Source organism: Chironomus tepperi, unplaced genomic scaffold (genome assembly GCF_022539635.2).
Source record: "Chironomus tepperi strain 1889 unplaced genomic scaffold, CSIRO-AGI_Ctep_v1 contig_87, whole genome shotgun sequence".
Taxonomy (NCBI): domain Eukaryota; kingdom Metazoa; phylum Arthropoda; class Insecta; order Diptera; family Chironomidae; genus Chironomus; species Chironomus tepperi.
Window position 1 is genome coordinate 56785 of NW_027226209.1, and position 23765 is coordinate 80549.

The window sequence follows — 23765 nt, forward strand, 5'->3', positions numbered from 1 at the left end:
ACTTAAAACTCAAAAATTCCATAAAATTATTCCGAATCCCCAAATTTCAAAGTCAATCTAGACCGCAAACCTCAAATTGTCCCTAAATTCCCAAAACTACCCAATTATGCTCCACCAAAATTTCAAACCTTAATAACTCATAATTTAAGCTTAAATAAAAACAAAAAAATAATAAATCAGAAAAAATTTTCTCAACAGGAATGTTTTTTTCATGTTTTATTAAATCAATACAATTCATTGCAAATAATATCCAATTTTTTTCTTTTTCATAAATTTTTTTTTATATCTTTTTCTTCAACTTTTTTACTGAACGCAAAAGAGAAAAAAGAAAAAGGAAATTAAAATTAAAAATAAAACTATTTCATAAACTTTTTTTTTCGGGAGTTGAGAGGGGTCTTTGGTGGTGTTTGATGAGTTTTTAAATATTTTTTTGGTCCGGGTTTCTGATGGGAAATAGATAATGATCTTTACTAACCGTGTGAATAATTTGAAGTATAAACCCAAACAGACATGAACATGCTCTTGAGTGTATTGAAAGAATGGAATATCTTCAATTAGATTGATTGATTAAACTCACGAACCAGGTTATTTTGGTGTCTATGCTCATTATGTGTTAAATTGTAGTGTCTAGTTAATAACTAAAAATAATCTTCTGACTAATGACAATTTTAGGGAACGTTCCAAAAAATTTGTCATTGATCGAAAAAACGTCTCGTTTTTAACTAGATGATGGTTTTTAGTTTCGAAGATAAAATGTCCTGAATCCTGAAATTAATCCAGGGATTGCATACAATTAATCTCGAAATTGAAGCCTTGCACGACATTATAAATACTTGGGCTCAAAAAATAACTTTTGTGGACTTAAAATGGGTAAACCTTTATTATTCTGATGAATATATCTAAATTATTCGTGCTCAATACTATTTATAAAGCCATCAAAAATATCAAAATACTTATTAGACACAAGGATTTATTTTGTAGTAATTTGGTAGCCACACGGAAATCAAGAATTCGTATATGCATAACACAAGTCAATGCATTGATCAAAAATCCAACCCTAGTATGAGAAGACTCTGAATTGTTGTGGACTGGTATGTGGACTGATAAATGAAATCCGGATTCGATTTAAATTCGGCACCATCTCAGATTCACGCCAAATCAGAGCAGGATTATTGAACGATTGACTAACTATGCTATTCCGAATTAAGACCTCTTTAACTATATTGTGTCTTTCGAGCAACATGTATCACACATGAAAATGACTTTTCAGTCAGGTCAGTTCAGAAAAGTGATCCAAAAGTCACACTTTCATCACAACTTAGTAACAATCCACATCCACCACACATCAAATATTCATTAAATTCATCATTTTACACCAAATTGATCCTCAAAACTCTTGCCATTTTTGAAACTTACATCAAAATTGTTTTTTTTTCTTCATCCATTCAAAAAATTCTTAGGAATAATTACAAAATATTTTTTCGACTATAAATAAGTTCCGAAATATACAGCCAAAGTTTGCCAAAAATAAAAATTTTTAAATAATAATTTTTGATTTTTTTCATCACAATTTGAGATCCATCGTGCCAATAATTTTGTAAATTTTCTTCATCCAAAAGTTTTTTTATATAAAAAATTTTTCCTTTAATTTTATTCAAAACAAAATAGAAAAATTTAAAATTAAATTTAATTAACGATTCACAGCCAATGATTTCAATTTCATTTTGTAACTTTTTTTGTGTTGAACACAAATTTTTTTTCTCACATTTAAAAAATTTTGAAAAATAAATTTATTGACTCAAAAATCTCAATTTTTTATTTGGTGGATAGTTAGCTATAATTTTATAATCCAAAAGTAAATCAAGCTAACTTCACACCAAGTTAAATATTAGCCAAAATTTTAAAATAAAGTTAAATTTTTAAAAAATAATTTTGAATTTTTTTGTCTCATAAAATTTTTGGTTTCGAAAAAATATTTTTTGGTAATTAATTCCTTTACTATAATAATTATATAATTAAGGCTTTATCATCCTTCGTAAAAAGGACAATAATCATAATAACTTAAGCAACTAAAAGCACTAAACTAATGAAAATATTAATTAATAATTTAAAATTAACAAATTTTTTGTTTTGTGTGTGTTTTGATTTTTTTCACAATTTTTTTCTTCTTCTTTAAAATTCTTAAAAGTTTGATTTTCATCTCGCTTAATTAATAATTAACTAATAAACTAACTTATTTTCTCGGTTTTTAATTTAGATAAATTTGATGATTTTTCTTTTGTCATTTGTGTCCTTTTTGTGGGGATATAATTAGATTTTTGGAGATATACAATCCAATTCAATATTTTATTGTAGTAAGAAAATGGGAAATTTAATGAAAATTGACATTTAGCAAATAACAACTTTTATGAAGTTTAATAGTGATTGTTAGTTATAGGGAAGTATCCTGAAATTTTAGTGTCAATTTAAGCAATTTTAGTAAAATTTGGTATTTTTGAATCAATAAAATCCTAGGAATTTGAAGAATTTTGTCCAAAATTAGGGTATGCCTTCTATAGATAAGCCTCTGAAGGGATATGCAGGTCTGCAAGTTTGTACAAACTCTAACTAAAAGTGTTTCTAGAGCATTAATTTTGTAGTTAATTTTACAATTTTGAAGTAATTTTCTTCAAAAATTCATCATAAAATTAGAAAACTTTAAAATCGAACCCAAATTTCGACTTATCTAGCTTGAAGTAAACTCAGATTTTGTATAAATAAGTCAACTCGATACGATTCAACCCAAATTTAAATTCGAGTTGAATCCGAAAATACTCCAGAGTAAACAAAAACCGTTAGAAATAGTCATCAGCTAGACATTAACTTGCCTTAAACTTATTACAACGTATTTTTTCCATTCGGGAAATTGAACAAATTATGAGAAATTTCCCACAAAAGAACACCTTAAATTGGTAAAAAGGACAAAAATAAACTCTTAAATTTATCTATTTGAAAAGGAGAAGGAAATTCTGACAGGGCAAAAAAAAACTAAATCTTAACTATAGTTTTGTATGTGAAAGATATAAGAATCATCAATAAGGAACGCATTTTTCTTTCATCAATTTGTATATATGTGTGTTTTGTTTTATGTTTGAATGAAACATATAATTTACAAAATAAAAAAATAATAAATTGTAATAAATAATTCATCATTAAATGATAATAAAAAGGGTAACGAAAATTAAAATTCTTATAAATTGTATTGGTTTTTTTTTCTCATTTCTAAATAAATTGACACATTCTCTTACTTTATATGCTTTTTATCATTTGTGTGTTATCGTAGAGACGAAATTTTATTATTTTAAGAAAATAACGCAAAAATTATTTTTAATTTTAATAAATTCATTTTCAATAAAATAAAAACGAATTCCTATCATCATCTCCGCAAATATTCGAATCATTTTTTTTTAGGCTTACAATCAATTAAGAGTTGTACATTCAATGTATTAATTATGTGTGTTTTTGTGTATGTATGTGTGTGTTTTTTTACTTTTCTTTTTTTCTTTTAATAACAATTAAGATCTCTTGAGATTAAGTCATAAAAATTTTTCGCTATAATTTACACCTTTCAAACTAAATTAAACTAAAATTTTCTAATAAACATTCAACAGCCATTTGAAAAAGGGGGAAAAATTGGGGGACAATGGGGGAATTTATGTTAATAAAGAAAAATAAAATTTTCTCTCGTCGGTAATTTTGGGTTAGTAAATTGGAAAATAATTGTTAATTAAAATGAATTGATTAATTAAAATAGGATCTGTTGTATTTAAAAATAGCTATTGCAGGTTTGTTGTATGAAGGAATATTATGAAAAATGAAATTATTGTAGAGATGGATTTGACTGATGAGGAAAATGTACTAAAAATTTTAAAATTTGATTATTTGAAAATTCAAGAATTTCAGAATTTATAACTGAAAGTTTGTCTTAAATCCTTAAAAATTTTATAACTTTAAATCAGGGTCAATCTAAAATTTGTGATTTTTTGCGTTTTTTAAATCAAAAATCTTGAAAATCATGAAAATTTTCTACATTTAAATTTTTAAAAATTAAAATTTTTACTATTTTAGATCTGAAATTTGAAACAGTTTCAGTCAAACTCTTCTGTCTTTTCAGAGCTCGAAGTTGACTCGTATTTTGTATAGAAAAGTCAATTCAAAGACTGCTAGAGATCCAAAACCTCAAATTAATTTCCAATACATTTTCCTCACAACACAAAATTTTTCCACCATTTGATAGCAAAAAGTTAACAAAATTAAAAATTAAGAAAATAATTAAAATCGTTACTGAGGACTATAACTGTAGGATAACCTTAAATGGGAAGGATTATTATTGTATCTGTATGTCTATTGTATCTATTGCTGATTTATTGTGGTATAGAAATAATTTTTCTTTCTTTTCATCATTTTTCAACTGTAACTATTGATATATTTGCTTTCACATTTCTGTAGGTTTTTTGTAACTATTTCAATTGTTTATGGCTTTAGAAATTTTTAATAATAATAATAATAATAATATGAACATTATTATTATTAACTATTGTATTGTATTGTATGTGTATGTGTTTTTTTTGAAAAAATTTATCCAGTGTATGTATAAAAATTCTACTAGGATCAACTGAAAAACCTATAAATTCCTTCATGTTGAGTTGCATGTAACTTTTCCATTATCAAAGGATAAAGGTATAAATATAATTCAGTCAATTGTATAACAAGAAATTCATTTTTTTCCTTTTTTAAATTTTCTTCTTTTTTTTTACGTCGCAAAAAAATTTTTACGACCACAAAATTCACATTTCTTGCATTTTCGTCCGCAATTTTTTCTTTTAATGTTAAGCATTCTTAAAATATATATTGTAAAGTGTTTCAATCCACACGAGAACGTTTAATCATCTTGTCATTGAAACACTGATTTTTATCTCTCAATAGCGCTTCTTCCTTTTTTTCTTATTAAAAATCACAGATTTTCTACTATATATTACTAATGCTCCTTACATCCAATTATAAAAATTTTTCATATTTTTTTATCCTTTAATTTTTTTTTATTTATTTTTCTTTGTGGTGAGAAGGAGGGGTCTGTTTTGGGGGTACAAATGTACTTTTGAAAACTTTGAAATTCTAAGGTTTGAAAAATTTCAATTAATTTTTAAAAATTTGATAATTAAAATATTTGATTTGAATTTTAAAATTATAAATTAAGTCTAAAAAGTAAGAATTTTTGGAGGCCTGGTTTCGTTGAATTTTCGAGATTTAGACCAAGATCACGACTAAGACCGAAAAAGGATCAAATTCGGTAGCGCGACCGAGACAGGGAGTGGTACGGAGACCGAGACTGGGATGTCAAGGTCTCAATCAAGAGAACCCTTAGAAAAAATACATTTAAATTGACCAAAATCAATACTGTCAATGGAAAAACTTGGTAAAACTGGATTTTTCGAGTCATTTCTTTCCCGAATCAGCTCATGACAATCTACAAAAGAATCAATTTCTTCCACAATCTAAGGTGTATAGGTATATTCCGTATATCGTCTCAAACCACTTCGAAAGACTTAATTCAGTCTCTAGGGTGTCAAATTATTGATTTTGGTCTATTTTTACAGCTCAAATTAATAAAGTTAGTCTCTTTAGAACAATAAAATCAAATAAAATCCAAAATCCGAATTAAAACTCTTTTAACCTTCCCAAAAGACCACCTCCATCAACACCACAGCGACATCAAATAATTACGCGATACGCGAATTTTTGAGAAAAAAAAGTTTGTCACAAATTGTTTAATTTTTAAATTTCTAAACACGAAACGGAAAACGCCGAACTTTTTTTTTAAAGATTCCACACTAAGCATGGAAGTAAAATTTCTTTTTTCTCAATAAATTTGTTCATCTAAATGGAGAAACTAAAATAAACTCGAGAGTCGATAATCATGCACAAATTTTCGAATTGGTAAAAATGGATTAATTCATTTTATATTTTTTTTAATAATATGTAGCACCAATAACTCTCTAATTAATTAATTATTTTTATCAGTTATAGTTTAATACAATTAATGTTGATTTTTTTTATGCGATGCCGATTTTTATATGATTAATAAATGGATTTTTGCGAATGCTGGTTGGAAGTGGTTTGTGGGGTTGTTAAGAAATTTTTGAAATGTTGTGGAATTTATGCTGCTGTTGGTATAAATATCTTTGTTTTGAAAAAATAAAATTTTCCAAATTCAAATTTTCAAAACTTTTAAAATTTAAAATTAAAATTAATTTAAGAAGTTTCCAAATTTAAATTGCAATTTTTAAAATAAATAAAATTTTTACAAATTTTAAATTTGAAAAGATTAAAATTTTAAACTCTTAAAAATCTTAAATTTTTAAATTTGAAAATTCTTAAACTTTCAAATTTAAAAATTCATAAAATTTCAAAATTGATAATTCTTAAAATTTAAATTCAAAAATGTTAAAAATTTAAAATTATTCAAAAATTTAAATTTCAAAAATCTAATTTTTCAAAAGTATTGTACAGCTAGTCATAGTAAATCCACTTCCCATTTCAAATTTCTCATCCATCCACACCAACCACTTCCACATTTTCGATATAGTTTTTGTTTGTTGTTTTTGGAAAGATTCTACGATTTTAACGAAATATTTTTTTAATATCAATTTTTTAATAACTTTCGAAATGTGTTCAAACTTGATTTTTTTTTGTGTGTATTTTGTGTGTCTAATGAAAATTTCTTCTTCTTTAAATATGAGCTGAATTTCCTTTATAAATTTTTCATTTTTTTTTCTGTGTAATATTTTGTTATGGAAACATTTTTTTTTTTTTCATTTTAAAAAATATTGCTTTTCAATAAAAATTATTGTAGATTTTTTTCATCAAATCTTATACTTCATATTATTTTCATTCATTGATGATGATAAAGTTGTTGTTGGTTGTAGAAGTTAAGGATATCATTTTTTTGGGGGATTTGTGGGGATAGAATGGGGAATCGTAGAGATGATATTATTTAGATTATTATTTTAGAAGATTTTATTTGAAAATCAAATGGATTTTACTATTGTTGTGCATCGTCTTTACTATCGACAGGACTTGGCGATAAAAATTTTCTCACATATTTCGGATAATGTGTTTTCTCGTGAGCTTTTAATATAGTCGATCGTGAAAATGTTTTCCCGCACATTTGGCAGCGGAAAGGTCGTTCACCTGCAAATGAATAATTAAATGGTCATGAAAATCATTTAAAAAAAGCTCCTAAAAAGTGAAACTTTAAATTAATTTTACCGGTATGAACACGACAATGATCTTTCATATGATGCCGTAATTTGAAGGCCTTTCCACAAAATTCACACTTAAATGGACGATCGCCAGTGTGAACTGGTAGATGTGTTATTAATGATGACACATCAGGAAAACTTTTACCACAGAATTTGCACAGCACAACACCGCCACTATTATTACCACCAGCATTTGGATCACTTGATGAATTACTCGTACCAGGATTATTACCAAACGGATTCTCCATATCAATTGGTGAATTATCAGAAGGCTCCAGTGACTCCATTGAGACTTGTCGACTGGGAAAATGAGATGGCGGAGGTAGGTCGTGTGGCAAGAATCCAAGTTGCGTATGCCCAAGTAGATGTGATACCTCTCGATACTTGAGCGTCTCCAATGAATGTGACAGTATATGTCTTGTCAATTTACTTTGATGTGGAAACGTTTGACCGCAATACATACACGGAAATATTGGACCACTATTGTTACTATTAACACTGCTATTTAGCTCACTAGACGAAGACGACGATATTGGCAAACCAACGACACTACTTGACCTTTCACCATGCACGTCCGTCGACGATTCCTGCAACCAAACAAAAAGAGAAAACCGTCAACTTCTTTTGTGTCTTTTTGGATTGATTTTTTTTTAAGGTAATATTTTTTTTAATGCTACAACTTTTTTTGTTCTGCTCAGGATGGTTAATTTTTTTGAATTTTTTGTCCGTATTAGAAAATTAAAAAAAAATTAAATAAAATGCTACAAATCTCTTTTTTTTCGTTCTCAATTAATGACAATCTCATCATTTTAAGAAGGTACGTCCTTCTACTGTATGCAACTCTGATTCAAGATTATTTTTTCGAGAGGAAAAGGTAAATAAAAAAAATATAAGCAAATAAAAACGAAACCAAAACTAATCAACTAAAAAAAATTCTCTAAAAAATTTACAAAAAATAGTTTTTTTTTGGGTTCAAAAATCATTTAAAGATTTTTTTGTTTTAGATTAATGCTAAATTATTATTATTATAATATTATTATTATTTTGAGTATTTTTTAGTAAAAATTTTTTTTCTTTTGTGTCTTATGTTTTTTTTTTCAAGAAGTTGAGGTTCGATTTTTGTCTGGAGCTGGACAGTTGACGGGCGTTTAATTAATATATGGTGTGTTAATAAGTCAACTTATTTCCATTTTATATTTCATATTCACTGTTTTTTTGGCACGCAAAAAATAACTTTTTTAGGTTCTCATTCAACACTCAGATTTGTCAAATTTGTTTATAAAGCTTAAATGCTAATCAATAACAAAAATTTGCGTTAATTTTTTCTCTTTTTCGGTGAAACAAAAATTTTTATTTTTTTTTTTTATCTTTTGATGAATTTGAATTTGTAATAAAAAAATATCAATTTGCAGGTGGAATTTTGATTTTTTTTAATAAGAGGTTGCACAACGTTTGATTGAAGATTTGTGAAATTTTGTGGTAAAATATTTTGAAATATTTGGTAAAATGGTTCCATTATTTGTGATTTTTGTCTTGTTTAAGAATTGTTAAATTCAAGTTTAAAATTGAAAGTATTTTAAAAAATTCTAAAATTTATTTTCTGAGCTCATAGTTGGGACTTAAAGGTTTTGAAATTATTTTGAATAAAACCCACAAATTTGAGAGAGTTTTGTGTTTTTTTTCACGAAAAACTTTAGCAAATTTAAAATTTTGTCTTAAATAGGACGACCAAACCCTGGTTACACTAATGCATTGACTATAACAATGTAGTAATTGAAAATTGTTTTGAATAACATTCGTTGTTTTTTAAATTAATTTCATGAAAATTCTATATATTATATTTTCTGAATTTTAACTGCTTTTTTAACTTTAAGTACATTGAACTTTTTATAATTAAAATTTTATTCAAAATTTAAAAATCTGCACTGAAATTCTTATCGAATGTTTTCAGACTGGAAACAAAACTTTGAAATGTTAAAAACACTTGAAATGCAAAGGTTTGAAATTTACATTTCAATTTTCAATTGTTTCTAAATTTACATCAATTCAAGCGTCGTGAACGTTTACCAGATTTGATGGATGTCGGTCGTAAGTATAAATTCTTTGTAAATCAAAGTACAAATTGTACTTTTTAAGTTTTAAATTCCAAAACTTCAATTCACAGGTGTCATGAAAATGGACGTCAAATTGGTTTTAATTTAAATTACAAAGTAGATTGTAAATTTTCAATTTGTTTGAAGTTACTCCTTCCTGGAATCATTTCACACTCATTCCCATAATATTTTAATCACAAAATTCATAATCTTCGTGCAAAGTTGAGCAACCTCAGGATCGTTTTGATTTAACTCTTATTCAAAAAAACAACGAAATTAAAAACAACATTTTACAAGAAAAAGAAAAAATTAAAATAAATTTTGATAGATTTTTGAAATATATTCTTGATAAAGTTGTGCAATTATTATTTTTATATCCAAAAAAAGTTGTTTTGTGTGTCGAAATGGAAAAATTTTGTTTGAGGGCCTAAAAAGGTTTTTTTTTCGTTTTTTTGCACAACTTTTAAAAGAGATTTTATATTTTTTTTAATAAATTAAAAATCAATTTTTTATTTTTAAAATTTTGGATTGGATTTTTTTTTGTTTGTTTTTAAAAATATAGTTGTAAAATAGATATTTCAAAAATAAAACTCAAAAAAATATATATATGATTATATAGCACAGCCATGTTCAAAAAACGTAGATCAACTTCTTGACATAATAATTAAAAATAATAAAAAGTATTCAAAATGATTCACTTTGATCATTAAAAACACAACAAATTACATGAATTAATTAAAGAAAACTGCTTTTAAGGATGATGAAAAATTTGGTTTTTTTTTGTTTCTTTTTTTCAAAATTCTGACTTAAAAAAATAATAAAATTATTTTTATTTAATTACTTTTAACATCAACAATCAATCTAAAATGGATAATGATTTTTTTTTGCTTTTTTGGATGAAATTTTTACAGAGTATGATGATCGATAACGTACATTGAAGATTGAGAAGAAATTATTTACATAAATACAGTTGCAAATTAAGGATTTAAAAATATTTACAAAAATAACATAATCTACAAATGAGCATACACATAAAGTTTCAAGCAAAATTAAATAAAAATGAAATGGAAATCTATGAATAAAATATAATTTAAGCTTTGATGATTCACATTGCATACACAGATTTGGGAACGTTTAATGATTCCGTAGCGCAATCGACATTATGGGCACCCCCTACCCCCCTCGTCTCTGTTTTATTATTTGAGGTGTACCAAAATTTCAAACCCGCCAATCCTTCCAATTAGCATCAAACTGAATCCTAAAATCAAGATGTTGCTTCAAAAATTAACTTCAAATCCATTTTTTTCCTTTTCAGCTCACCACCCTCTTTTAGGTTTCCTTTACAATCCACATAAAATCCCCTAAAAAAATAATCCATCCCACACCTCAATAAAAACTCTCCAAAATTACATTTACTCATGCACTAAAACTTAATACACCAGCCTTTACGGCTCACATTCAACAAAGTCCTTCACATTCCAACAAAAGACTTATCGAGACACACATAAAATGCACAGACGTATGCTTTTCAAAGCATTCAAGTCACAATTCTAATGTGTTTTCAAAAGCTTCTTTCCATTTCCTCATTTAAAATTCACCAGACTAGAAAACCTACTCATTCTCACACCAAAAGTGCATTTTTAATTCTTCCTCATTTTCCGAAAAAAAGAACTAAAGTCGCACATTTTCATTAACAGCAATGCCATTTGAAATAAAACAACAACAAAAAGAAAGTCAGAATTATGTCGCACTTTATGAAAGTGAGAAGAATAGAGAGGTCTCTTTTTACTTCCTATTTTAAAGTGCTTGAAATGCGTCTGAAGTTGAAAAATACATTACATTAAGTATTTGTGCATTGCCTTTTATTACTCATTTTTTATTCGACATTCACTCACTCATTCAGACATCGACAGACGTCTGTAGTATTCAAACCGTGCTTAATGGAGTTGAAGTGATTTTTCTGTTTGAGATTATACTGATGCTATAGCTTTTAGTGGTGATGGGTGATGACTGTTTGTGTGTTAAGCTTATGAAGTATTCTGAGGATATTTATTAAAGTGCATCATTAATGCTTTAGGCTCTCGTTTTGATCTACAATTGCATAGCGTGATACTTTCAGGTTTGATCTATAAATTTTCTAATCAAAAGGAATCTTGTAGATCTCGTTATTTTTCTAGCTACACTTATTGTTCCTGACTCGTTCCTTAACCTAACCTTGCCAAGACAGTATTGATCTCGTGCATTATGCAGTTTAAGTATCTAAACATCTTGAAGATGTACAAATTTGGAAATGATAAGATTCAAACGACGACTTTCGAGCTACCATACCAAATTTAAGCTAAGAGACTAATAATTTACTCTGCAGATCTGTTGACTCCTGACGAACACAAAACAGAAATGAGCATAATCACCTAAATGATCTTGCAAATTATTGTAACTAATCCATATAATTGCGTGAACTCTAATTTGAGAGCATACTCATGAGCATGCTCCTTGTCTGTTCGAGAGAGGCACTTAACAACAGCCTTTTCCACTCAGAATAGAGGTATGAACATTTTCTTTTGAAAGTTGACCATCAGCTATGCTAAAGCAATTTCCCTTCTATTTTTTAACAACACACTAATGGCTCTATCAAGACCAAAACTACTCCTAAGTATATACTACTGCTCATTCCCATCACTTCAGCAAGCTGCAACTCTACAATTTGTCCCAAAATATTCCCATCATTAAATCCTCCAACGGTGTCAACATATTCATAATCCTATTCAATCCTTACACCCAACAATAGTTTCGTCTGTTTATATACACACTCGTCTACAAGTGAACAAAAAAGAGAGCCGAGAAAAAAAGGCAAAGAGAAGGAAACAGAAACTTGAGAATTTTTACATACAGCCAGAAAATGACGATATTGATTCCACCATACAGTACATCATGAGTAAACAACGAAACGTATGAAAGCGAAATAAATAAAAAAAAGGAAAATCAAAGAAAAGAAAGAAAATGAGGAGGCATAAAAAAAATTGTGAGTATCCTAAGTGTAGGACTTTATCGATCCGTCTGTAGTGGGTGGAAGTAAAATAAAAAATGCAAGGAGACTTCTCATTCCGATGGCATTAAAAAAATTCCGCATAGTCAGTAAATGAAGAGAACAAGAAGAAGTGAGCAAGCCTAGTGCATAGTTGCGTTTACAATAATAATTATCGAAATTGCGTTAAATTTTCAACGCTATTTCGTGTTTCATGCATTCCAATAGCATGAGAGTCTATGTGTAAATTCACTTCTCGCTATACATATATATGCCATTTGATTGAAAAGATCGAGTTGTTAGTGCATTATGGGAAAAAAAAGGAATTGATGTGATTAAGCATAATATACATGATGGCTTGCGAGTCTTGCATAATCATAATGTGAAAATATGCGGTTTTCTCTTCATATTACATGATTCTCTCGCATTGCGGATAGTGTACATATTATATGAGTAAGCAGACCTAGAGAAAGAATTGCTGTTATTATATTATAAACCGCACATGATTCTTGGAAATATTTAAGGTAGAAATATTGTTGATAAAATTGGTGAATGATGGGTGTCGTTTTGTCTGCATGAAATCTAAGGAACTAGATATTGAACTCTATCAATATCAGTATTAAAAGTTCCTGATATCAAATTTGACTTTTCAGGATTTTTGATCTCAGTCTCGTCATCATTTTGAGGATTAAGTGTTCTCGAGTCCGAGATCAAAATTGTCAAGTTTGGGCCTCAAGATTTGCAGACCGAGATTTCAAAGAAATCCCTTGAAAATTCGGTCCTAGTCTCAGTCTCAATCTTGGTCTCAAAAATTAGATAAATCCGAAACTTGAGATGACCATGAAGTTGATTAGGATTTTGCAAGAAATAGTCAGCTCGAGTCGAAGAGTCGACTCATTTAAAAATTGAGTAGACTTTGAGCTATTAAGAATCATGAGCTATTGAGCTATTAGGAATCATTGAGCTATAAACACTACATATTAAGAATCATTAGCTATAATGTCCAAAAGGTCAATAAGAAAAGTGCAAATTGGAACTTAGTGTACGAATGTAAAAATGTTTCTAGACATTCTTAGACAAAGATAGGGACAGTAATGGATAGTCATCCACTTTTTGGCACTAAGTTTCATTGAATTATGGACCAGCAGACAACATCAACAGTATTGGTCTATATAATGACCTTCAAGTTTGGTCCAAGTCTTTCTTGACTACTATACAACATATCCTTTATCTAATATGAAGCTTAAAATCCCTAAACCCCAAAACTGCGTTCTATCATCTAACATCCTCAAAACCTCCTATTTCAACTCAGTCGCATGTACTCATACACATCCACACACACAATGCACACACTCAATAATTTCATAAATGCCTCATTCTTTCGTTCTAATGCAGGGATGATTATACAATATGCATGAGGTCGTTAGCGATTACATTCAATTGAAGGAAAAAAAAATTCATTAAAACTAGAATGTCGATAGAAATTTTTTATTTGTGTGCCTGCAATTTTCTCATCATTAAGTTGAAAAAAATAATAATTTTTTTTTATATTCGTATCGATGTCAAATCGTTTGGGTTGATAGACGAAAATATAGAAAGACTAAATATTGCAATTACATCAACAGAACAGTCAACTGCACACAAAATGGGAAAACAAGAAAAGCCTTTTGTTGCGAGTCAAATTCGTAGAGAATGGAACAAAAAAAGCTGAATCAAATGAAATATTGACAATGATTGAGTTGATGGAGATGTGTCTCGATATTTTGTGTCATTGGAATGGATTGAAAAAAATTTAGAGCACATTTTGAGTAGAGAATTAGACACAAATTGTGATGTGAGTTGTGGCTGTGATTGGATTATTATTTAATAACTATCGATTAAAATCCTTTCCTTTTTCCTGTGTTATTGTGTGTATATTCCAGCTGTACACTCTTCCTCTGTCTATTTTTTGACTACTTTATGTTGGTTTATTTGAACCATCATATCGTATAACCATATCATATATATCATAACCTCAATTTCAAATTGACATTTCTGCCGAAAAAGAAATTTAGCTTGATTTTCTCTGGATTATTGGTATGGGGTGTTTGGAATATTACATATCGTCTGGAGTAAGGCGGTAATACTGGGAATATGTTTCAGAAGGTAGAAGGCTGTCGTTCTTTTGAATTTATGCTTGAGATCAGCAATATTGCTTTGAAACACAGTCATTTCTTCTGAGACACTAAGTCTTCAACCAGAAAGTTTCTCGGACACCACAAGCCGGTTGATTGATCTGAATCTGAGACCAAGTAACCGATCCAGAACCACGCCAGCTTACGGTCAAATTTATGATCGATTAACCAATTTAAGACATTCGGGTTTAATACAACTTCCTTTAAAAATACGAAATTAATACCTGTTATTACAAATCAAGCAAAAAAAAAAAAGCTGGCCATACTATTTCTGCGTATTAGGTCAGGGTCACACATCCATCTAATTTCGATTGAAAAAGTTCCCCGAAACCTTGACTTTTGGCGTTAGAAATAATGCGCTGCTTAAATGTATCTAATTTATTTTTAATGGGAAGTTGCTATTTATGGATGTTGGATGATGCTATTTTAAATTGCTTGATGCGTGTTGTGAGTAAAAATACATATTAACTGACTTGAATCTGAATTTAATGTAGTTTACTTTGTAAGAATGGAAATATAAAGGATTGGCTTTTAAATATAAAGCATCTGCATAAAATCAGGTCAACAAAATATCAATTAGGAGATACATATGAGGAATTAAATGAGCAGACGAACTGGATGGAATGAACATTTTGCTACAGAAATGCCAGAAAAAATGGATCATTGTATCCTAAGGAGGATCCCTTATATACATAGGATCATGGTTACACTACGTAAATTGTAATAAATGATTAGTTCATAAATAATTGGCAAGGGCAAAGACTGTATGGAAGTACAATTCATAGCTATTTAGTCACCTATTTATTGAATCCATGCGAATCCAACTTCAAAATAGACTAGGCAGCCTTCATATTCCCTAAAAAGTTATTTCCCATTCGCCAAATTTCCCATTCGTTAAGCGCGCTCCCCAAATTTAAAACGTCCATACCTCATCCATATTTTTTGAATAATTCAATTTCACTTTATGCGTTTTGCAATGATTTTTAAATGATGAGAATTGATTTGCAGCTATAACTTTATGTATATAGACTCAAAAATAAAGTTTTTTTTTATTATTTTTGGTTTAAGTCATGAAAGTGTGGTAAGTAAAAACGGAATAAAAACAAAAAAAAAATGTTATTCGTGAATATGTCTAGGACTATCTACAATGTACAGTTTTATATACAGTGAATAAAAATGATTCTTTTGCATGCACTAAAAAAAATTACAAAATAGGAGGATAAAAAAAATCATGCAGCGAAAAAAAAACTTAAAGTTGAACACGGAAAATTTACTTTTTTGTTTGCTGTTCCGAAAACATTCAATCCAATTTTTTTTTTGTTCAAGAAAAAAGCTTTCTGAACCGAAAAATCTCTTCCTTCTTTTTTTATTTCACGTATTTTTAGTGAATTGGAAAAAAAGGAAGGAAAGATTCAGTTTTGCATGCAAGCTTTTAAAATTTATGGATCTTTACGTAAGTATAATATTTACTTTTCATAATACAAAAGATATCGAGTAGAATAGAATATAACGATTTTTATTTATTTTTTTCGTTCTTTCGGTTAGAAAAATTATAAAAAATAGGGAAAAAGCTTCTAAACTTACCATATCACCATGTGAGTGTCGGTATTCTGACGATGAGCTCTCCTTATCATCTGAACGATCCCAATCTGCTTCCTTTTTTAGAGACTTGAAATAGAATTGAAATTGGATTTTGTTAGAATTTATGCAATCTTCATAGAAACGATTTGAAATGGTTCATAATATATGTATAGCAATAACAGTTAAGATAGCAGTCATAAGTCCCTATCAATGGTTCATTTTAGAGCATGGACAAGCACCAGAGGCCTTCCATTTCTTCATTTTAGATGAACAAAACTGCAATTTTCGATTGTCTTTTTAGCCATACGACGTAAAAATGGCCAAAAATCCGGGGGCTAGGACAGCGTGACTCTGTTCTCAGATCAGATTTGAAGAAATCCGATCTCAGGCCAAAGTCAAGTAAGCCTGTAGTCGGATTTTCAGCCATTGCCACTAGATATGTTCTTCGGATGTACTCTATAGTATGTCCAGAGCTGCAAGCTTCAATATTTTGTCAACAAGCCTGTAGTTTTTGGCAAATGCAAGTATATTTAATCTATATTTCACAGTATACTCCCTATATAACAATCTTTCAAAAAGTCATACTATATATCTTATAAAACGAATGCAGAAACTACTGATGAGGTCAAATTCATAGTACAAAACGGCGTGAGTTTGACCTAAAGCTAGATTCGATGCAATCAAGACTTACGGAGGCTTCTCAATAAATTTTTCACCATTTCTTCCTCATTTCCATAAGGGGTAAATAATTCATCAAATTTAATTAACCCCAAACTATTAAATATCCTTACCAATGGCGCATGTTGCATGGGCCCAATCCCAGATGGTCCCGGTAAATCACTACTAAGTGGACTCTGTTGTCGCGTTCCACCACAATTCGACGAGTTTCCCAATAAATTACTTGAATATCGAGATGATTGCATATCGGCTAATGATGATGTAGAATTAACAGACGATGATATTGAATTTTGCAGTAATGATGAATTCAAAGTCATATTGAGACCTAATAAATGGGTAAGAAGAATATATATAATATTCATAGCTGTACATTAGTGAGAAATAATCCATTATCTTACCAACTTCATTTTTCATATGAATATTTTCATCGTCATCATCATCATCTTCCATTGACTCATCATTCCGATGCTGATGATGCGTACGATGATCATTAAATGTCGGCTCTTCTTTGATAATTGAATCTATATGATGCGAGCTACTGCCCGTTATAGATGTCGTAGTTGCCGATGCTGATGCGCTTGTTGTTAATAATTTCTTTTGATATATTGACGACAGAGATGATCCGGGAGATGAGGGAACACGAGATGGAGGAGATGGACTACATATATCATTATCAAGTCGCTGCTGTTTACTTGACAACTCGTGAATTTCATTCTTTATTGATGATGATGGCGCAGCTGATGGTGTTGTTGGCGTATGTAATCGAAGACGATCTGAATCACGATCACGTTCCGGCTCTTTTGATGCTGTACTTTGATTGGTCATTTCTGCTAATCCCTTAACCTATTATTACAATTTTCACAATGTCATTACTATGCATCACTTAATGGATATATGCTATTTATTTCATCTTACTTTTAATGATTCAGCCGTTTTCAGTAACGCTGATAATTGACAATATTCTACGTTCACTTCACCTTTATACATGAATTCAATTAATGTTCGCAATTCAGCAAATCGAACGTCTTTAAGTATAACAATTGGATGTCTGGCGGGGTGATCCAGAAAAAGGCTTTGAAAGTATGATGAACAGGCTGAAAGAACAACCTGAAAAGTGCACGAGAGTGAGAAAAAAAGAAAGGAAAAGAATAATAAATTATTTAATTAAGAAAAAATAGCAGCAATTAAGTAATTAATATGAAATAATGTAAAGTGTTACAATTCCTATGCAATTTTTTTCTTATTATTATTTATCATTCGTCATCTTGATGCCCATAACTCATTGCGAGTACAAAAGAAGAATTTCATTTTTATGAGCATTTTTGATGGGGAAATGAAGTGAGATTAGATAGTCATTTTGTCTACATTGATGTTTATTAGGAGTTGATCAATTTAATGTCATTCAATTGAATGTTAATGACCGCGACTGACCATGCGACCATGGGATTAAGACTCAGCAAATGAAATATTTCACATGTCCTTTTTCGAATCATTATTATTGAAAACGCAGCCTCTCTTTACAGGCTACAGGCAGGAGTGTTGACATAGGAGTGCTTCAGATCCCATTATAGACCTTGTTTCTAGGTTAGTGAACGTCGGCTTGGCCAATTCTCACTTATTAAACTGTTAGTATCTCTAAGACGCATATAACATTTAATGTGTTGTTGTCGTTGGCTCACTTCACCCCCTAAATATCATAAGTCAGTTTATTGATCTGGATTGAGTTTATTATTCGGGCACTAGCCCGGCGTGACTCTAGCCTTGTGCCGGACTAGTTTTGAATCAGGTCGGCGTGGCTCTAGCATGGTGTTGGATACGGTTTTAATCAGAGTCGTGCTGGCTTGGGGCCTGACTTTTGAGCAATTACCCGTTTTGTGTTATTCAATATAATGACATGCAGATAAAAATTAATAAAGACGCATATTAACTTCAAAGAAAGACATCAAAATAATTTAAAAAGCCCTAAAGCATCTCATCATTAACACACATGCCTTCCTTACTTGCCTATCAATTCGCAAAGAATTTTTATTTTCTTTTGTCCTCTTCTTAACTTCACATATTTTTTTTTTATTCTCATTCTTTAGTGCCATTAAAACATTTGTATGAAATATTTCTCATTCACTGCTACATTTATGTCTACATATCATTTTATATGCGATGGCTACTGTTTATAATAATCATCATCATTACTTCTTCACTTTTCTTTTGAGGGAAGTTTTCAATTAAGGAAATTTATAATTATCATATAGCAGAAATTATATTCACTTTTTTTTATATCACAAATAAATCATTTTATGTTTGTTTTTTTGATGGGCAGGTAAATAATAAAACTTGAAGAAATTTGCAAAAACAAATGCCTCATTTTTCATTGTTGTTGCACTTTTGCATAAATTGTGCATTTATTAAAGTTCTTAATTTGATTCATAAAGTAATTATAATTATGAAAACAATATGTGCTTAATGTTAATTGAGGTGAAGTTAGGCGAAAAATTGAAAATTAAAATTAAAACTTTTTAATTGCTGCTCTTTGTTGCTTTGCGATGAAGTTTTGTTGGGGTTAGGATGGAGAGAATTCAAAACATAATTTTAATTGAATTATGTGCAATTTTTAAGTATTTAAAATTGAAGAAAAAGATGGAAAATCCGATAATTTTCTAGAAAATAAACTGAGAAGCACGAAATGAGTCAAAATCAGACGTCATGGTACCAGCAAGGCGACTTCACGTCTTGTCATTATCACGACGACGTATCAGTGTCCGAGCGAACAGCTTGTGCTGCTCAATTAAATAATTATTTTCTAAATTTCCTAAAATTTCCAATAAATTCATTATTTTTCCTCAAAACACCATCATATCCACTTCCAACTAAAACTCTCTCTCCATCCGCAACTCAATTCCATCAACAACAAAGCCCCATTATTGCATCATCACCTGCAAAAGATCAAACCTAATCAGCTTTTGAGGTTTTGATGTTCATTCTATGATTTATGATAAAATTTTCTAATAAAATATTTTAATTTCCCATAAAAATCTTACTGACGATGCAGTAAGCCAAGTCTGTGATTTACATTATATGATGACTCAGAAAATTTTACTGCAAAATACTAAATTATACTGCTCTGTACACAGTGGCACCACTTGTGACATTCGATTAGTACTTTTGATGGGTAAGGTGTTAATTGCAGGCAGGCAGGTGAGCATGAGATTTGCACGTGTTTTATGGGATTTTGTGAGGTTAGGTTGGTGGTTTTGGTTGGTTCAATTAGGATGTGATTTAGTCATGTCTTGTTTTAAGGACAAAAGTCAAGTTAACGCTCAAATTCATGAGTCTTCAGTAAATGATCCACAACAGTCACATCATCTCATAATTTATTAAATCACATTTTTTTCAATAATCTTTTAAGCTTCTTCTCTTGAAATCTTCTGTCGTTATTAAGTCATTAAAGAGAAAATACTATAAAAACTGAATTAAGAAAAACTACTTTTTTTTCTCCTTCTGTTTTAATTCATCGTTCATTTTAATTTTTATTGTCAATTAAATCTCATGGGTCATCAACAATCATGAAAGAGAGAATTAAGTTGATTTAAAGCAATAAGCCATCAATCCATCTAATGTCAAGATTTTTTTTTCTCCTCTCTCTGTTAATGTACTCGTCACAAAAGTCATTTAAATAAATGTGTTTTTCTTATAAGACTAACTTTTGTAGCGAGATGGGAGGAGATTGGATGAGGTTTCTGGTTCATTTTGTCTAGAAGGAATTGGATTTTTATGGAAAATTCGATCCAAGACGACTTGAGTCCGAACAAAATTTGAATTAGCTACGAATTCTTGTTATGTCTTACTAAATCTTTATACAAATTTCATAGATGAGTGTGAAAAACTGTTAATTCTGGTATTACTAGTAATTGGATGAGATGCACTAGGGCTTATTGGCTCAATATTTTGAAATTTCCTGTCATTTCTAGATATTCGTTGTCCTTCAACTCAATATTTAAATTATGAATTGAAACAGTTTGGTTTTTGTCAAGTTTTTGTTCCAGACAATCCAAAGTGGATACTAAAAACTATCACGAGATAAAGTAATAAAAAGTAAAATTTCATTGATGGAATTGTGACGGCTGTTTACGGCTCATTCCCATAATAGACAATGAACTGACAATGAGCATACTCATCTAAATGACAGTTCTTATGAGTACACTCAATCAATATAATTGAACAAGTTCAATCTTGTGAACATACTTATGATCGTGTTCCTTGTCTATTCAGATTCTTACAGCAAAAATCGATATTTTCAGCATTACGCCTTTCAAGTATTTTAATAAATTCTATTAAATATTCAGAATTTTCCAAATGTAAACAAGTTTTTTGGTTTGCAGAAGAAGATTTCAATATCACTCTCAACTAAGCGCTCTAATATTGAACATTCCCATCTATATCACGCTTATTTCTCATTCAACAAAGTAATCCATGAATGAATGAAAATGTAGAATTACATTAAACTATTTTATAATGCACATTTTAGAAGAAACTAAACGAGAACAACAAAAAAAATAAAAATAATCTAAAAGAAAGACATGAAAAATAGTTTATCACGATTAACCCTGGGGGCCAAGACTTCTTCTCATCCTTCATTATAAACATTAATGTAGAGTACGGTATTACATATATGGAGGTTACTCCCATGCATTTTGCACATTATTCTCAAAATGTTTATATTCCATACAAATACATTTGTGACGGTAGAAATCTCGTTATCTTTATTTTTTCACATATAGCAAGGAGAACGATCTCTGTTATATTTTTTTTTGTATGCAACAGTAACAACATCCATAAATCCAGTAGGTGAAAATCATTTATGCTAATCTAGTTACGTTAATTATAATTAACATGGCAAAATGTGTTGATGCTATATTTTCAATTCTACCGTGAATAATTTAACTGGGAGGCAGAAATGGAGAAGTAAAGGCAATATGCACAAAGTACTTTGCTATGTAAAAAGTAAAAGAACTGCAACAAAAAAAAAATTGAAAGCGGGCATAATGTCAAAAGTTCAATTTCAGGTGCATTTTAAAGCGAATAATTATCTTCATTCTTCTTCCATTTTTTTCCTGCTGTTTTGTTTTATTTCACAATAATGCCTGGCTGGAAAAAAAATCATTTTTATGGATGAGTTGATGCAAAAAACATTACTTCGAAATTTAACAATGTTGTAAATACATTGTAAAAATGGTCGATAAATGTCAAAATTCTCGATTACCGAGTTAAGTGTTCGTTAATCAAGAAATCATACAAGATTTATGAAATAGAGAAAGAGAGAGTTGATCATTGGCAGGATTATCGGTATTGAAAATTTATTTTGGCTGAGCATTATCTGGAGTTTGGGGAGCAAAGAGTCGGTCATATTGGGTACTTGGGGTTTTCAGTCTAGTAATTCTAGGCTCGCTGGCATTAAAGCTCGAACACTCATATGAGAATTTTAATAATTTTACATGTTTTTCTGATTAACAGTGATTTTAAAAACCTTCCAATTTTATACCTGTGCCGAATTCTTATCACAAAGTCACCTATCAACTCTAATTCAACACGTGAAGAATATGTACTCAATATCCCTAGCCAGGTTCCCAACTATCCTAAATTATTTTTTAATTTTCATGACTTGAATCTTAACAAGCCAAGAATATACTCTCAATAGCTCAATCAACTTAATTACTTATTTCGAATGCCGTACAGATCAAATTTGATCCATGGTATCTCTCAGATGTCGCCTAAAACTGGTTGTTTCTCCGGCTTCCGCCTGCCAATTGACTTAGTAGACAAGAGTTTATTCAACTTTAATATAGTAGTTAAGCATGCCTATGAGCGCGCACAAAGCTTACTCTTCCCTTGAGAACTCGTACTTTGTTCCAGCTAGGAGACTTATCAAATGTAAATTTAGTGTATCACCATGAATTTGGTCATATTGATGGACTTTTTGGTGACAAATTAGTGTGAGTCGTTAAGGATTTGAACTGGCAGATGCTTTAGACCAGTGACATGCAACCTGTGTTTTGTGGTTGCCAAAAATTTTGGAAAATAACTTGAACCATAAGCCGAGTGCAATTTTGGTTACGAATTGGCAATAAGATGTGTCACAAAAAACAAATGATGGACCACAACCGATTTAGACACCTAAAGCTTAATTCAGACATAACAACAGGTCTACGTATACTTTTGCCAATAAAGTATGACTTCATACAATTTACAATGAATCAACGAAGGCTCGTTTAATCTATAAACTTCGTTCCATCCACAAAACTCCCAATTTTCCATACTCAACTCATCTTATATATTTTTTTCAGTTTAACAAAAAGTCAATCGAATAATTATTTATGATGCTACAAATAAAGTAATTAATGCATTGAGGCACGTCTTCTTAACATCATATTATTACATCGACTAAAAAGCACAGCCACCGTTAAAAAAAACATTCATTAATTTATTTAAATGAAAATTAGTTTTCTCAACTTTTTAAAAAATTGCTTCTTACTTTATTTTCTCATCTCATCGGTGTAACTTATCTTTTAATGATTACTGTTGACTGCTGTCTTCCCTTTAACATTTTTTTTCTTTCTCATTATTATTATATACTCATATATCCCTCCTATTGCTGAATTTAAGAATCTCATTTCAGCTTTTTGTATTTTTTTTTGTTTTATACAAAAATCCATAAAAACAGACTTAAATGATGAGTTTTTTTATTGTAGCTTATTGATCAATAAAGTTGTAAGCTAAATAATTTCATTTCACTCTCGATTCTCATGCATTTAAGTGGATAACTTGTTGGATGAATTGTTATGACTTCATTTTGTCGGCTTTGTTTTATTTAAATGAAGTAAAAGTGCACTTAAGTGGATATTTAAGAACCTTAAGTATG

At 29.7% G+C, this 23765-nt stretch overlaps 1 protein-coding gene across 2 annotated transcripts in view; it reads right to left on the bottom strand.

The window, feature by feature from the left end:
* The window catches only part of mamo (maternal gene required for meiosis), a 123867-nt gene that overhangs the window by 14169 nt on the left and 85933 nt on the right, over window positions 1-23765 (bottom strand). For both annotated transcript variants that reach the window (XM_070635222.1, XM_070635223.1), the window contains exons 5-8: window positions 17768-17959; window positions 17251-17695; window positions 16966-17177; window positions 16178-16261 (exon numbers count right to left, since the gene is read on the bottom strand). In XM_070635222.1, coding sequence (XP_070491323.1) covers window positions 16178-16261; window positions 16966-17177; window positions 17251-17695; window positions 17768-17959 — 933 coding nt within the window. The remainder of the gene's footprint in view (window positions 1-16177; window positions 16262-16965; window positions 17178-17250; window positions 17696-17767; window positions 17960-23765) is intronic.